The 17543-nt window shown below is 38.2% G+C and overlaps 1 protein-coding gene across 4 annotated transcripts in view; it reads right to left on the bottom strand.

The window, feature by feature from the left end:
• Nucleotides 1-2344: 2344 nt before the first annotated feature.
• The window catches only part of POSTN (periostin), a 93834-nt gene continuing 78635 nt past the window's right edge, over nucleotides 2345-17543 (bottom strand). For 2 of the 4 annotated variants that reach the window (XM_073583254.1, XM_073583255.1), the window contains 4 exons: nucleotides 14491-14574; nucleotides 11211-11291; nucleotides 9322-9366; nucleotides 2345-3264 (listed from right to left, as the gene is read on the bottom strand). In XM_073583254.1, the coding sequence (XP_073439355.1) occupies nucleotides 3221-3264; nucleotides 9322-9366; nucleotides 11211-11291; nucleotides 14491-14574 (254 nt within the window). In that variant the 3' untranslated portion in view covers nucleotides 2345-3220. Of the gene's footprint in view, nucleotides 3265-9321; nucleotides 9367-11210; nucleotides 11292-14490; nucleotides 14575-14918; nucleotides 15042-15379; nucleotides 15479-17543 lie in introns of all 4 variants that reach the window. The other 2 variants (XM_073583257.1, XM_073583256.1) reach the window with 2 other exon arrangements.

Raw genomic sequence — 17543 nt, forward strand, 5'->3', positions numbered from 1 at the left:
CTCTGTCTCTGGTAAATAAGCTGGAACGTACAGGAACATTACTGATAGGCATGATGTAGGATGTCTGAAAATGGCCACTGGCTTTTTCCTTTTGGGCCATATTAAGGGTCAGGTGTATAATAACAAGCCATGAACGTTACAGGCACTCTGAGAGAACATACAGCGAGAAATTTAGGATATGACTCTAGACATCCTCCGGAAAACATTCAACAATATGGAATGGCGTGTGCAAGTGTGCTGGGATGCAAACAGTGGACATTTTCAACACCTGATTTAAAACATCAGTTTCTCATGAATCAAGGTATGTACAGTCCAAATTTCAGTAAAATAGATTGTCTCGTTTAGAAGGTACAGCAATTTGTCCAGGTGAAGTAATGAGTGAATCATCCTGTATAATCACCTTTCTTTTTATAGGTAGCTAGCTGAAGAGCCTGACGCTGCCCAGGCATAGTAACTAACTATGGTTAGTTATAACAAATTATAATGATTATATATATATATATATTGCTCATTGTAGAGCCCCGCCCACTCCGCATAGCCACATTCACTATAATATCCCACATCATCCCGTCAGCCAGAGCTACCGGACTACTACTCTTAATATCCCACATCATCCCGTCAGCCAGAGCCACTGGACTACTACCCCTAATATCTCACATCATCCCGTCAGCCAGAGCCACCGGACTACTACTCTTAACATCCCACATCATCCCGTCAGCCAGAGCCATCGGACTACTACCCCTAATATCCCACATCATCCCAATCAGCCAGAGCCACTGGACAACTACCACTAATATCCCACATCATCCTGTCAGCCTGGAGTCAGAACCAGAGCGCTGAGTGGAACAGTCCTAACTTCCATACTGGGGATCCCTTTAAAAGATGCCTGGCGTCAGAACCAGAGCACTGAGTGGATTTGCCCTGACTTCCATACCAATGATCCCTTTAATAGAAGCCTGTGGTGAGACTCAGAGTGTTGAGGGATTTACCCTAACTTCCATACCGGAGATCCCTTTAAGTGAGGCCTGGGGTCAGTACCAAAGCGCAGAGTGGATTTTCCCTCACTTCCATACCGAGGATCCCTTTAAGAGAGGCCTGGGGTCAAAACCAAAGTGCTGGATGGATTTGATCTGACTTCCAATGATCCCTTTAAGAGGGAAGATGTGCCTAAGGGATGAAGGATGGGTATATGGGCACTGGAGGGGGGATTCATTTCTGTCATGTGCTCTCTGCTCCTTTCTGGGGGGCAGACAATGGCTGGGAGCTTATGTTCCCAGGGATGCTAGATTTCTCCCACCATGTCCAGTGTCTGCTGAGGTGTTGTCAAGTGGGAAAACTGTTGGTCATAGCAACCAATCACAGCTCAGCTTCTTTTAACCAGCTCTGGTGAAATGAGAGATGCTTAGTGATTGTTTGCAAGGAAAACTGTTGCGCATAGCAACCAATCACAGCTCAGCTCTAGTGAAATGAAAGATGCTTCGTGATTGGTTGGTGATACACACACACACATTCATTTTTATATATAGAGATGTAGCAACTGAGGGACTTTTTACTAATTTAGTATATATAGTGAAACACCATTTTTCTGAGTCTGTCTCTAGCAGCAGCCAGCTTGCCATGAGCTGTTGTTTTGACAGAAGCTGCAGAGATTTTCTTCACAGTAGGCATGTATCAATCAAAAGCTAGCCATACATGTTAAATTACTGAATGATCATTCGGCCGACATCCAACTCTTTCGATTTCCTCCACATACATGAATACTTGGCTTGAATGAGCATTCCTTTGTTCTCTATGAGAGAGTCATTATTAAACTCATCTCCAACAGAATGGCCAAAACCTTAGCTCCCCCAAATATAATCAGTCAGGAAGAGTCAGGATTCCCCCATACGAATTGAAATGGTCTGTGGATTCATCCAACCATTTCTTTTTTAATTGCAATTACATATTTTTAAAATGATATTACGGCTTACTTTTTCCCCATGAGCATTGCATAAAAATAATATCTCTGTAATGTTATTTTTGCAGCATGGTGGATCAGTGGTTAGCACAGTAGACTTGCAATGCTGGGGTCCTGGATTCAAATCTCAGCAAGAACAACATCTGCAACGAGTTTTATACAGTATTCTCGTCTTTGCATTGGTTTCCTCCAGTTTCCTCCCAGGTGCCAAAGACATACTGGTAGGGAGTTTAGATTGTGAGGAAAGTGATGATAATGTCGTCTGTAAAGCGCTGTGGAATATGATGGCACTGTATAAGTAGAGTGTAATAAATAATGTTCTAACATGTCAGGGATCAGAAAATTGCCATAATCATAAAATGTAGAATTATGAAACATGAACAAATGCATTTTTCAACCACATTCTTTATTGAGTATTTGTAGAAGAAACAGAGGTATACAGGCACACCCAATAGTTTTTTTTAAAGCCTTTAAATAGAAACTAATGTTCTAAAAACAAATATTTAAGATGTGAAAGATTTTTTTTGTTTGTTTTTAACTTCTCTGAATATATATATAATTTTTCTTTCACATTCTAAAACCATATTTCATTTCATTCAGTTTCACTTTAAAGATAAAGGCACAGGAGTGTAAAGTAAACAATTCTTTCCTAGCAAAAATAGTTGCATTGCAACATCAGAGTAAAAATAAACATGGAAGCAAATGACTCTATCATTTTTTTTTTTTGCTTATAAAACCAGTTATAAAAATGGCATAATTTACAAATAAAACCATTGGAGTTAGTACCAAAGACTAGCTGTGCAGGTTTTGATTAAAAATAAAAAGGTTTCTGATATAAAAAACAAACAAAAAACAAACAAAAACAAAGCACCAATTTATTTAAAGTGTGTGAACCACAAACAATTCAAAGTCCCTCTAAGGTCTGGTGGACCTCCATTCACGAAGTGGCATAGAATTGTTCTCTAAAGTTAGTATACAGCACGTCACGTACTATTGCATATAACAATTGGCAACATACAATCAACAATCCTTTTCTTTAATACATTCAGCATTTTTTTGTTTTACATTTCAAAAAAAGTTTGTACAAATCCCCCTCTTTTATGAAAACGTAGAATAATAAGAATGTATTTGCTAGCTTGTAGTCAGTTTGTGCAAGATGTGAGATAGTCCAGATGACTCCTAGTTCAACATAGCGTATTCTTTATCACTTTCTCAGAGTAGATCCATTTGTAGCTCCTTATTTACCAGTGGCTGGGAATGAATTTAGGATTGATGGCTTCTTCTAAGCTTTCTTCTTATTGGTTGACCTGTTAAAGTGGAAAGTCAATGTTTAATTCAAGTTTAAAAAGTTCTTTGTGTCAATGGGTTGAGTAATACAATGTTACACATCACCACAGTTCATATAAAAAGCCAAGTTGCATAATCATGGCTATCGTTCTTATGCCTAAGGTCTATTAAAATCTGTTTATGCTGGAGAAAAGATCTACTTTGGGAATGTACACGCGAGAGTTGGAAATGTACACGCGAGAGTTGGAAATGTATAGGTGAGAGTTGGAAATGTATACGCAAGAGTTGGAAATGTATACGTGAGAGTTGGAAATGCATACGTGACGGTTGGAAATGTATACGCGAGAGTTGGAAATGTATACGTGAGAGTTGGAAATGTATACGCGACAGTTGGAAATGTATACGCGAGAGTTGGAAATGTTTGCTCGAGAGTTGAAAATGTATACGTGACAGTTGGAAATGTATACGCGAGAATTGGAAATGTATACGCGACAGTTGGAAATGTACACGCGAGAGTTGAAAATGTACACGTGAGAGTTGGAAATGTATACGCAAGAGTTGGAAATGTATACGTGAGAGTTGGAAATGCATACGTGAGAGTTGGAAATGTATACATGACAGTTGGAAATGTATACACGAGAATTGGAAATGTATACGCGACGTTGGAAATGTACACGCGAGAGTTGGAAATGTATACGCGAGAGTTGGAAATGTATACGTGAGAGTTGGAAATGCATACGTGACGGTTGGAAATGTATACGCGAGAGTTGGAAATGTATACGTGAGAGTTGGAAATGTATACGTGAGAGTTGGAAATGCATACGTGAGAGTTGGAAATGTATACATGACAGTTGGAAATGTATACACGAGAATTGGAAATGTATACGCGACGTTGGAAATGTACACGCGAGAGTTGGAAATGTATACGCGAGAGTTGGAAATGTTTGCTCGAGAGTTGAAAATGTATACGTGACAGTTGGAAATGTATACGCGAGAATTGGAAATGTATACGCGACAGTTGGAAATGTACACGCGAGAGTTGAAAATGTACACGTGAGAGTTGGAAATGTATACGCGACAGTTGGAAATGTATGTGCGAGAGTTGAAAATGTATACGTGACAGTTGGAAATGTATACTCTTCAGTTGGAAATGTATACGCGAGAATTGGAAATGTATACGCGACAGTTGGAAATGTACACGCGAGAGTTGGAAATGTACACATGACAGTGGGAAATGTATACGTGAGAGTTGGAAATGTACACACGACAGTTGGAAATGTATACGCGACAGTTGGAAATGTACACGCGAGAGTTGGAAATGTACACGCGACAGTGGGAAATGTATACGTGAGAGTTGGAAATGTATACTCGACAGTTGGAAATGTATACGTGAGAATTGGAAATGTATACGCGACAGTTGGAAATGTACACGCGAGAGTTGGAAATGTACATGCGACAGTGGGAAATGTACACGCAAGAGTTGGAAATGTATACGCGACAGTGGGAAATGTATATGTGAGAGTTGGAAATGTACACGCGACAGTGGGAAATGTACACGCGAGAGTTGGAAATGTACATGCGACAGTGGGAAATGTATACGTGAGAGTTGGAAATGTATACTCAACAGTTGGAAATGTATACGTGAGAATTGGAAATGTATACGCGACAGTTGGAAATGTACACGCGAGAGTTGGAAATGTACATGCGACAGTGGGAAATGTACACGCAAGAGTTGGAAATGTATACGCGACAGTGGGAAATGTATATGTGAGAGTTGGAAATGTACATGCGACAGTGGAAAATGTACACGCGAGAGTTGGAAATGTATACGTGAGAGTTGGAAATGTACACGCGAGAGTTGGAAATGTACATGCGACAGTGGGAAATGTACACGCAAGAGTTGGAAATGTATACGCGACAGTGGGAAATGTATATGTGAGAGTTGGAAATGTACATGCGACAGTGGAAAATGTACACGCGAGAGTTGGAAATGTATACGCGACAGTTGGAAATGTACACGCGAGAGTTGGAAATGTACATGCGACAGTGGGAAATGTACACGCAAGAGTTGGAAATGTATACGCGACAGTGGGAAATGTATATGTGAGAGTTGGAAATGTACACGCGACAGTGGGAAATGTACACGCGAGAGTTGGAAATGTACATGCGACAGTGGGAAATGTATACGTGAGAGTTGGAAATGTATACTCGACAGTTGGAAATGTATACGTGAGAATTGGAAATGTATACGCGACAGTTGGAAATGTACACGCGAGAGTTGGAAATGTACATGCGACAGTGGGAAATGTACACGCAAGAGTTGGAAATGTATACGCGACAGTGGGAAATGTATATGTGAGAGTTGGAAATGTACATGCGACAGTGGAAAATGTACACGCGAGAGTTGGAAATGTATACGTGAGAGTTGGAAATGTATACGCGACAGTTGGAAATGTATACACGAGAGTTGGGATGGTCATGTTGGATGTATAGATGTTTATTACTCACTGTTACTATTATTATTACTATGATAACATATTGATTTAGATATACGACCTGCAAAATATATACCCATATCTATTTACCCATGTACCCAAATATATAATCATATCTGATATAAAAGTTAGGGCCTATATGAACGAGAAATGTAATTTAGATCAATTAGATGATGGCTGTATCATGGACAAGTGTTCAGATTATTGCAGCAACACTTGATGCACTTTTGCAGAACCATTTTAGATTACTATAGAGGTGTACTTCTATCTAGTAGAAAAGTGAAGGATCCCACTGTCGCAATTGTATTACAAATCAGTATTTTGGCTAGAATTGACATCATATTTCTTTCAGGCCAGAAGAAATGGTGTTTCCTCCGCTTAGACAAAATAGGAATGCCGCAGCCGACCAGTGGCCTTTGATTGGCTGCATAAATACTGACACCAGATGTTGATGTCAGGGACTCGGGGGGACACAGAGTTGGGTTTGGAGGAACAGCAGAAGTTCTTGAGGTACTGATTTTTTTCCCATTATTTTTCCTCTTTCTGTGCCAATGATAAGGTGTGGACAATCCTTTTAAATCAATATATACATGTAATAACAAATGGTAAAAAATTGGTTAGGTAAAACATTTTTTAGACATTATATGAAGATGTTACAGGACAAACAAGACAAGGGGTTATTGCACAAGCACAGCATTAGTAAAGCTCTACCTTACTGCAGCAATTTCAAATGAGTGCAAATTAGCCTAAAACAAAAAAGCAACAGTTCAACAAATGATTGTCTCAACTTCTCCATGATTTCAGTGTGGTCAGAAGCATAAATGGAAGCTTCATAGATCTAATGCAAAAGATACAGTACAATAGAACCTCCATCTATCATGTGTCATTTCCATTACTGGGTACCCTTAGGCACCAGAGACTCAATGTGACTCCTAACCCTGAAGCCCCTATAGTTAGGGTCTAAATGTAATGTTTGACTGGTGGTGGCCTTTATAAAGCTAGTGAAAGCCAACTAATGGAGTCACAAGGTTACTTCTCAAGTTCATTCTAAAGGATGTGTTTGTTGATGGATTTATCCGCTTGTATAAATACATTAAAGAGGTTCTCTCTGCATTTGATAATGGTCCATTCTTAGTACAGCTTGTCAATACTGGATCAGTGGGTGTCCAAGACCTGGTCAGCTGTTATAAGCTCCATCGACAGCCAGATGTAGACACATTAAGCAGAGCTGCAATGTCCCATTCATTGTGTAGTTGCTGCTGCCATGTACTGCAGAACAACTCCTATTCAAGCCCTAAAAATTGCTGAGCGGCTTAGTTCAATGGGTTTACATGTAGCTGCTGCTACAGCTTATAAAAGCTGATTGGAGATCCATGCCTATTCTTAGGATACGTAATCAAGATATTGGTTTGGTGTGGGTAAGTACAACTGGCTGTTATTGCCTATGACTGTAACCATTGAATGAAGATTCATAGCCACTGCCAGGTACTGCATATCAACTTCTGTTCTCCTGAATAAGAACTCATGTTCAGTACTGGGATGTACAGTGCCAAGTATTGGACCCCAACCGATGTAATATTGATGACCCTTCTACAAAATATTTCATGAATATCATACAATATGACCGGACATTGCCTTTAATGTAGCACATAAAGCATCTTCTTCATGAAAAATTAAATCCCAAAACTGTACCACAAAGCAAAATGTTATTGCAGCCACCAAGCACTGCGCCCATGCAAATACAACCTAATGCAGAAATAAACAAGTCAAATCAATGAAAAAAATTCCTCCGAAGTATAACACATTAAGTTATGTACATCCATGTAGTGCCCTCTACAGAAAATGTATAACAAGTCTAGTAAATATTTTTTTTAGTTTCCTAGAGTCCTATCAATTCGACCGAGTCATGAAATCAAACAGGTGGAGTGATGTATAAGTATATAAATTGCCAAGTTTACAAATATTATGGAAGCTGTATTGGCAGCCATGATTGGCTGCTTCCCAGCTTCCTACCAGAATTCACTATAATTGACCATTGGCTGAATTTTTAATAACTTGACAAAAGAGGTCAAATAAAGGACGTATGTTTATATAGGATTATATGTACCGGCAGAATTATTGAGCACACGTGAAATAAATATTAACTCGACTCATTAAATTCACAAATTTTATGTTCTAAAGGAAACACAGGATCCAGGAATATCAAATGGTAGATGATTGGAAACACACTGATGGTGACTAATAGCGATCGCTTTATAATAAAGCATTTTAAAGTTCCAGTACATCTTGCCCGGAGGAGATAAATTCCACCAAAGCTCCTGTTCTGACGTCTCCTCGCATTGTTATTAATTATACGTAGCCTCTTATTATTCCACATTAGAGCTTTTCATGACTCACCTACTGATCACTTATAATAGGCAGCTGCACCATTATATTAATACAAATATATGGTTATGTATAAAAACTATTTACCCAGATACATATGCATCCTGCTATTTATGTACTAAAAAAATCATGTTATTGATCTTAGTAAGAAAACTATACAACTAAACACAGCATAGTCCAACTGCAACATTTTATTCTGCATTATATTAAAACAATAGCCCTGCAGCAAAGCCCAGAAAAAATGATGGACAAACTAGAAGAACAAGAACATTTCTGATGGGCGGTAATTCATTTTAAAGCTTAAAGGGAAGATGTCATCATGAAAATCTGTTATAGAGCAGGGAGAGCTGAGTAGATCGATATATAGCTCAACGAATGACCCGTAGAAGCGCTTGAATAGCGTGAAACGGCCGTTGTCAGCCTCTTTGCACTTGTTTAATTATTCCGACCTGACATGTAATTACATGTTAAAATAAAGCAGCATTTCACTATCCCGATGAGTGCGACCTTTCATCTACACAAGAATTCAAGATCGATATATAGTTATGTAGGAAAAGATTCAGTATATCTTGTAGTTTCACCATTTAAAGCTTTGCTCTTTCTGGAGTTTCGGTTCAGTGGGCGGTCCTAGCAGTGATTGACAGCTATCTATGAATTCCAGCTTATCAAAGGAAGCTGTCAATCACTGATAGGACCACCCAGTGGACCAAAACCCCAGAAAAAGAAGAGGATTAAATGATTAAAGCACAAGTTACTCTACACTGAATCTTTTCCAATGTAACTACAGTTAATATCAATCTACTCCACTCCCCCTGCTCTAGAATGTACTGCCGGCAGACTTGACTGCATTTTCATGATGACAGGTTCACTTTATTCACAACTAGGGATGAGCGGAAGTTCAGGTTCTGGTTCACGACCTGAACTTTAATCTAAAGTTCGATTTGGGTATCAGAACCCGAAGCCCATTGAAAAGCATGGGGACCCGAACTTTGGGTCTGGAAAAATGGTCTCTCTCGTCCATGTTCGGCGCTTAACACCGAACACTAACTGTCCGATACGAACATCAAACCTTTAAGCTTGGGTTCGCTCATCTCTGTTCACAACCTGACTTCAATCTAGGACTCTTTTTCTTCATTCAATTAAAACATAAATTACAAGTTCTTAATGATTTAATGGAAATGAATGTTTATTATATACCTTGTACTCTTCTGGTTCCTGATTGTATTTTTCTGACCTGGGGTTCTAAACACAAAACAAAGACGGAATATAGAATTGATGTAATTAGAAATGTTTTTCTGGTTGTCTATTAATTAAAGAGGAAATTTGAGAACCTAGAAGATAAGTCAGTGAATCAATAAATCATACAAGTAAAAGTTTCAATATTAGTTGTGTTCTTCATTAAAGAGGATCTGTCAGGTCTTAATAGGTCTGCTTTATTCTTATTTACCCCATAAAACATTTGTACATCTTTACTTAGAACTCTACATTGTTCCTTTCCTTTATTATTTCTGTATCCCTGTAAACCTTAACATTATCCTATTACTGGTGACAGTGTTTCACTGTATAAGAATAAACTATAGAGACAAGAGGCATGGTAATTTTTATTACTCAATGTATTCATACATGCTGAGTATATCTTTTTTTATTTTGTATATAATTTTATGCCTTTTAAAAAATATGTATCGAAATTGAAAAACTTCTTTAAAGGGAATCTATCATCTATTTTTTCACATACAAGATGCGGCCACCCCCATCAGGAGCTTATCTACAGCATTCTGTAATGCTGTAGATAAGCCCACGATGTAACCTGAAAGAGAAGAAAAACGAGTTATATTATAATCACCCAGGGGCAGTCCGGGTCCGTGTCCGGTCAGGGTCCGACACCTCCCATCTTCTAGCAATGACGTCCTCTTCTTTGCTTCCCGGAGCAGTTCCGGCTCCGGTGCACTGCTCTGCCCTATTGAGGGCAGAGCAAAGTATTGCAGTGCGCAGGTGCCAGGAAAGGTCAGAGAGGTCCGGTGCCTGCGCACTGCAGTACTCTGCTCTGCCCTCAACAAGGCAGAGCAGTGAGCCTGTGCTGGAGACACGACAGGAAGCAAAGAAGAGGACGCCATCGCTAGAAGATGGGAGGCGCCGGACCGGACCGCGACACCCATCGGACACGGACCGCTCCTGGGTGAGTACAATCTAACTCGTTTTTCTTCTCTTTCAGGTTACATCGGGGGCTTATCTACAGCATTACAGCATGCTGTAGATAAGGCCCTGATGGCGGTGGCCGCATCTCATAGATGAAAAAACAGGTGACAGATTCCCTTTAAGATAACTTTATTAAGATCAGTGTAATCAAATTTGCCAAAATTTAAAATTTACATACTTCATTTTAGTGATACGTATAACAATAGCAACAGATATCAGCTATGTTTCAAGTAGTGAAGGCTTCGTTATGTCTATTCTCAGGACAAATCTATCATCTGCAATAAAATCTAAAACCTCACTGAACAAATACGCGGAACAGCCATACAAACTCTTATGCATCTATAAACAATAATTTAGTAATAATTAAAGTCCCAGATTATGAGTTTTAGCTGTTTTTTTTTATATCAATGACCAATACAATTTCGTTCTTAAATGAAGAAAATTTAATGTACATTGATAATAATTTATTAGTGTTAAAAATGTAAAACAAAATGCTACTGTTAAAGATTTCTACAAGTTAAACTTCTTCCTTAACATCAAATACATGCTAAAAAGAGGGTTGAGGGGTGGAATGAATATTTGTTTCTATTTTTTCTTAATTGTTAAAGTTATTTTTTTGCGTTGTTTTTATTTTATTGCACATCAACATATCATCCAATAAGTAATATCAACTTTACAAGAATTCAAACAAATTTTCATTGTCCCCTTTGTTAGTTTTTTTTTTTAAAGACTAAATTAAAATTTTGCTTTAATTTGGACGCTGGCGTGATTGATTTAAAGTAAAGCGCAGATAAATTTAGTCTTTAAAAGGAAGTGATTGCACTAGATAGCTTACCATCACCAACAAATCCTTGTTAAGTGATATTAGTTGCCCAGTTGCACTCACTAACCTCCCTGGAGAAGTCTTTTCAGCTCGTCATCATCCAGTAATTGTGAATCACCTTCAATGATCTTGGATACCCTGGTCACTTCTGATAGGATACATGTTTATGGCATAAATTGTAAGGAATTTATAAACCAAAGATTTCAGCAAGCCCATAAAGTCAAGATATTGTGATGTGGGCTAGACAAAAATATGGTTAGGTACGTCACCACTGGGTGAGAAGTCCTTGATATTATCGGAACGCATGAAGGCTACACATATACTGCAGACTTCTGAACATGATCCTATTACATTGATAACAGAACTTTGCACTTATTCAAAACCAAAGTTCAATCATGGTCATTGTATTTTTAAATAAAAATTGACCCGTCAATTGTGCTAATTATCATCGTTTGCTGAAATAAAAATGCAATGAAGTATCAAGCAGTACATCAACACTTTGACGTAAAATTAAAGGCTATGGACTTCTTTAAATTTGCTTTCTAAGCAAAAAAATTAAGCAACTATTTAAATAGTCTTTGTGAAAAATGTAAGCTGGGAGGAAGAGGAGGTGGTAGGGGAGTAAAGCATCTAAGTCTTCGGGCAGAACAGATCAGAAAGATTACTGTATCGTAGAACATAGATAAGAAGGAAATGACACACTTTGATCTGCTGGGGTCAATCAAAATGACTGAAAGTGTTTAGAAATAGGGTCGATATTGACTTTAAAAATTGCCACTTCCAATAGATACCACTAGAGCTCTAGTCCTCTTCCTCTCTGAAGAGGTAATTTTCATATTTAATTCCCCAGAGGAGTACCTCATGCCTCATGGCCTATATGTCTCCTTACCATGGCATATCAGGCATGACACTCTCCAAAATGAGGAATATTACCCCTAAAACCTCATCAGAGGCCTCTCATACTGATCTCTTTCTTTGCACTAAGTAGGGGCAACTCCCGAAACACGTGTCTGCAAATTGAAATTTTGGTTTGGCTTTTATCCTAATTCGTGTGACAAGGCTTGTTAAAAGGTTTAATATTGTCTTTTAGGATTGCTACTTTCAATAAGAGGCATAAGAGTTCTAGTCCTCTTCCTCTCTGAAGAGGCAATTTGCACATATAATTTTACCGAGAATCAATGCATAGCTTATAAGTGTCCTTACAAAGGCATGTCAAGCATATCACTCTCATTAACCTCCTTAAACCCGCGTACACTGTAGTGTACAATGGTTTTTAAGAAAGTGAATGCTATTATAAGACTTCTGGGTCTGAGGAGGTAAAAGGGTCAGTATTAACTTTTAGGATTGCTACTTCCAATAAGTGGCACAAGAGTTCTAGTCCTCTTCCTCTCTGAAAAGTTAATTTGCATTTATAATTTCACAGAGGATCATTGCATTGCCTATAAGTCTCCTTACAATGGCATGTCAATCTCATTAAAGGGTTGATATTAACTTTTAGGATTGCTACTTCCTATAGGTAGCACTCGAGTTCAAGTACTCTTACTCCATGAAAAAGCAATTTAAATAAATTAAAGATATAACCTATAGAAACACTGCAGGGAATGGAGGGGGAAACATACACTGTTCAACATCAATTTCTTTGAGCAAAAGAGACAAGTGATTCCTGATGACCTGTGAAAGGGTAAAGTAGTACAGAAATAAAGCTGTGCGAATACATAAGAGCTAAGGAAGGACACAGCGCTCCCGAATCCACAGAACTGACACGTTGCATATTTTACTATTAACGACTGAAATATTAGATCCGTTAGATGGACAGCGCTAGGGAACAAGCTTTCCTGCTCTAGGAGAACTCATCTGCGCTGCTAGTAAAAAGTCACATACATGAGAAAAATTTAAACTAGGAGCAGATTGCATATCAGTAGTTTGGAAATGAATGAAGTAATGGAGATTGCTCACTTTTTTTCATAACTATATACCGAGCAATGAATGTAAAAATATTTTTTATAAATGTTAAGGGTGTCCATAACCTTTAATTATTCAGAAAATGTACATACAATTGAGTATTAACACAAATAACCATAAAAAAACAAACTAAATAAAATCTCAATCTCTGAAAACTGTAACATTTTCTATTATAATATTTATCTTTTTTAGTTTTGAATATTTTTACTTGCAAATTAGTTTCACATATATAAAAATAACCATTTAGCCATGAAAATCAAGAGTTTTCTAACTTATTTTTATACATTAGGCTTATGTAATACATATCCCAGGCAGCTAAGTGACTTAAAAAGAGATAAACTATTTTAAATACAATGTTTTCATCAATAAAATAAGTCATAGACACTATTATATGGATTCAAGTAGTTATCTCTTTCCATATGAACTATTAGACTATTCTGAACGGTAATTATTGCAATCCTTCTTATGGGATGCAGCTTCAATGGAATTTGTCAGCAGGTTTATGCTACGTAATGTGACAGAAACACCATGTAGTCCGGCAGTGATAATCTCCTGCTGAGAAAACACTGATTGTATTGAAACTATACAGTGACCCATCCCTGGAATCAGACTCTCTTCCCCAACAATATGCTGCTCTCAGATAAAATAGCAAAGAATCTGCTGACAGATTCTTTTTAACCCTGGCAAAAACAGCTGGTCGCCTGAGGTTTCTCAAACAGAATGCCAAATCAGATTTCTAAATCAGCTTTAGTTTTTCCTTTTAATTTTAGTGTCTTATAGTAGTCTACAATATTTTTTCCTGGCCTATAAGTACTAGTGGGAAATAGGATATACATTAATATTGCTCATTCAAATGGTTATTTAGCTCGGAATATTAGCTTTTATATCACCGGCTCCCCACTCAAACGTGTGGCTAAATTTGACCCTTTCCACAAAACTAATTTCAATTGGATATGTTTTCAATTTTCCCCTTTCCATACAAATTCATATGTATCAAAATTAGTGAAACCGTTCCCATGTTGTACATTGAAACAAATCATAAAGAATCTTTCAATTTCTTAAAGATTAAAAAAAAACTAAACATAGTCTAGGATCCGTCCTAGTGGCAAGTAAAGACTAGAGTTGAGCGAATGTTTCAAAATTCGACTCCGATTACGATTGTTTTGCAATATTTGCCGAACACAACCGAACGTCATTGGAGTCAATGGGAGTAGAAATGACCGAATATGTTCGGAACCGATCATCAAACATAAATTCGGCACGAATATGGCAAATTCAGATTCGGCGACCGACTCCGAACATATTCGCTCAATTCTAGTAAAGACCTATTTTATACATAAGGCCTAATGTCTTAGAAATTATTGAGAGCTGTCACTGAAACTCACCTTCTTCCAGCCTCCTTGTGAGTTCAGCATCATCAAAATCAGATCCGTGACCGGTGGAAACCCGAGTGTATTTAATTTCAGGGCCTGTTCAACAAATAAAGAAATTTGTAAGAGAAATCGAATAATACAACCTAATTGGGTGCAGTCCAATGTCTCACTTTCACCAAAGCCCTGGCAAAAAAAAAAGAATGATTACAGTTATGGAGATTTTTGTTTCGAAAAGAGCTTGACATAAAAGCAATGCAGAATGAAGTATATGGTTCACCACTTTCTCGGTGATATACACTTCTTTATTCGAAAGCTTTTATGATTACGTTTTAAGAACCCACCACAAGTAGTTCGTGTCTTTTTTAGATTTTTTATTAATTTTTAGAAATAAAGGGAAAGTAAAAAAAAAAAATGTTTGAGATCTCATCATTTCACGTTACCTCCATGGATCACTTTAGTCACTTGAGTTTCGCCTTCCTTTACCAGTGTAAAATCTGGCTCACCTTCAATCACTCTAGTGATCTCACCTTCAATCACGCTCGTGATCTTAGTAACTCTAGGCGCTAACAAATTTGATTATAAAATAAAAGGAAAAATTGGATATGAAAGGCTGCGTGCACGGATGAGAAAATATCATTGGAAATTTGGAAATAAGAATGAAAAAGAATGCCAGTTAGAAATTATTATAAAGGAGCTCTTCGATCGTTATTTGGCAGAGGTCCATTTTGAGAAAGACAGAAGACTTAACATGCCAAGATCATCATGCCTTTTTTTTTTGTGTTAAAGTAATAAATATATTTTTCCATATCATTTAAATTATTATTAAATTTAGAAATTGAAATAGATATTAGATCACTTAGAGACATGAAGAAAGGCAAAAGTCATTTGTTTTGAACTTTACCTCCTTGTATCACTCTAGTCAGTTGTATTTCACCTTCCTTTACCAGCTTAAAATTTGATTCACCTTCAATCACCCTAGTGATCTCAGTAATCGTGGGCTCTAACAAATTCAATTTAAAAGGTGAGTACAAAAAATGATTTTATTTTTCTGGAAATCATTAAAAAAAACACAAAAATAGTAGTTGTCAAGTTAAAAGTTAACAGATAAATTAAAATTTGCAAGTAGACAGTTTTTAGTTACTCTACACCACTGCTTCTTTTGATCTTAATTTCTTATGTCAATTCAATATGGCCTCTCTTTTTCAGCCTCACATGTTATCCTTGGCCTCCTTCACGTCCTGTTGGATATTTGATACTGACGTCCAAAAGCTTTATGCTAGGCCGCTGACAAGTACAGATAAATTATACATTGGACATTTTCAATTGAGAAACACAAGTGTGATAATTGCAAAGTGAAAATGTTATCTACAGTTCATGGAACAGGAGAATCTGTGGGATTAAACCACATAGTAAGTATAAGTTTAAGCAGTTCAGCATTTATAATTTCATAAATATATTTACCGTATATACTCGTGTATAATTCGAGATTTTCAGCAAATTTTTCTGTGCTGAAAACGCCCCCCCTCGGCTTATACATGAGTTAATGTCCCAGAAGCCGGCGGGGGAGCGGTGGAACTGTGGGTCACAGTAGGCAGGAGCCGGCAGCTGTGGCTGTAACTGTGCCCGCTGCTAAAAAGAAATGAATATTCACTGCACTGGCAATGAATATTCATTTCTCTTATAGCATGCACAGTTACAGCCACAGCTGCTGGCTTCCAGCAGCTGTAAAAAAAACCCCTCCTACTTACCTTTCCTGCGCGCCCTCGCAGCGTCTTATTCCGGCTTCCAGCAGCTCCTGCGGCCGAATGATCATGTGTCTCCCCTGAGTAAAGAGAGGTGAATATTCATTACCTTAATGAGTAGGAACACATGATGGCTCAGCCGCAGGAGCTGTTGCAACTGGAACAAGATGGCTCAAGGTCGTGCAGGGAAGGTAAGTAGGAGGTTTTTTTATGCTTTTCTCATGGGGAGGCCATGCATACAAGGATAGGGATAAGCAGCCTTGCATACCAGGACAGGGATGAGGAGCCATTCATACAAGGATATGGATGAGGAGCCATGCATACAAGGATAGGGCTAAGGAGCCATACAGATAAGGGCAAGGATAAGGAGTCATTCATGCATGGATAGGGATAAGCAGCCATGCATACCAGGACAGGGATGAGGAGCCATGCATACAAGGATAGGGCTGAGGAGCCGTGCAGTCAAGGACGAGGATATGAGTCATTCATACAAGGATAGGGATAATCAGCCTAGCATACCAGGACAGGGATGAGGAGCCATACATACCAGGGCAGGGATGAGGAGCCATGCATACCAGGACAGGGATGAGGAGCCATGCAGACAAGGGCAGCGATAAGGAGTCATGCATATAAGGATAGGGATAAGCAGCCATGCATACCAGGATGGGGATGAGGAAACAATGCATACTCAGGTTATACTCGAGTCAATACGTTTTCCCAGTTTTTCGTGGCAAAATTAGGTGCCTCGGCTTATACTCAGGTTGACATTTACACGAGTATATACGGTACATTGTATATTCTTGATTACATTTACAGGCATTGAGAAAAGTTTGGACCACTTTCATTAGGTATTCAAGTTTTCATAGACCTAAAATATGTTAAATATATGAAAAGCAGAAGTTTTTTTTCATGTAAAAACAACTGACATGATAGTCTAAATCACCAGGTTTTTGCTAGAAAATCTGAGAGCAGCATGATGTAGGGGCATATATACTGATTCCCGCTATGTCACTCATTTTACTGGGTGCAACTGTTGTGATAGAATCAGTTTTCTGTACTGTAGATCTAGCAGAGCTCGGAATACTGAGCTGTGTATAACCCGTCCTCACCACTGAATGGCAGCTTTCTGTGTACATCGTAAACTGACCAAAAGCTGCTAAACAGTGCGGGTGGGGGGCGTGGCTGGACTAGGAGGCACGAGACACCAAGTCCTCTAGTGATCATCTTCTGCTAATAAAACACTAATTTTATTGAAACAGCCCAGTAAATGACAACACTGGAATCAGGGTGTCTGTCACTACATTATGCTGCTCTCAGATTACA

This window comes from Dendrobates tinctorius, unplaced genomic scaffold (genome assembly GCF_039654945.1).
Source record: "Dendrobates tinctorius isolate UK_male_01 unplaced genomic scaffold, ASM3965494v1 ptg000075l, whole genome shotgun sequence".
NCBI classification, from domain to species: domain Eukaryota; kingdom Metazoa; phylum Chordata; class Amphibia; order Anura; family Dendrobatidae; genus Dendrobates; species Dendrobates tinctorius.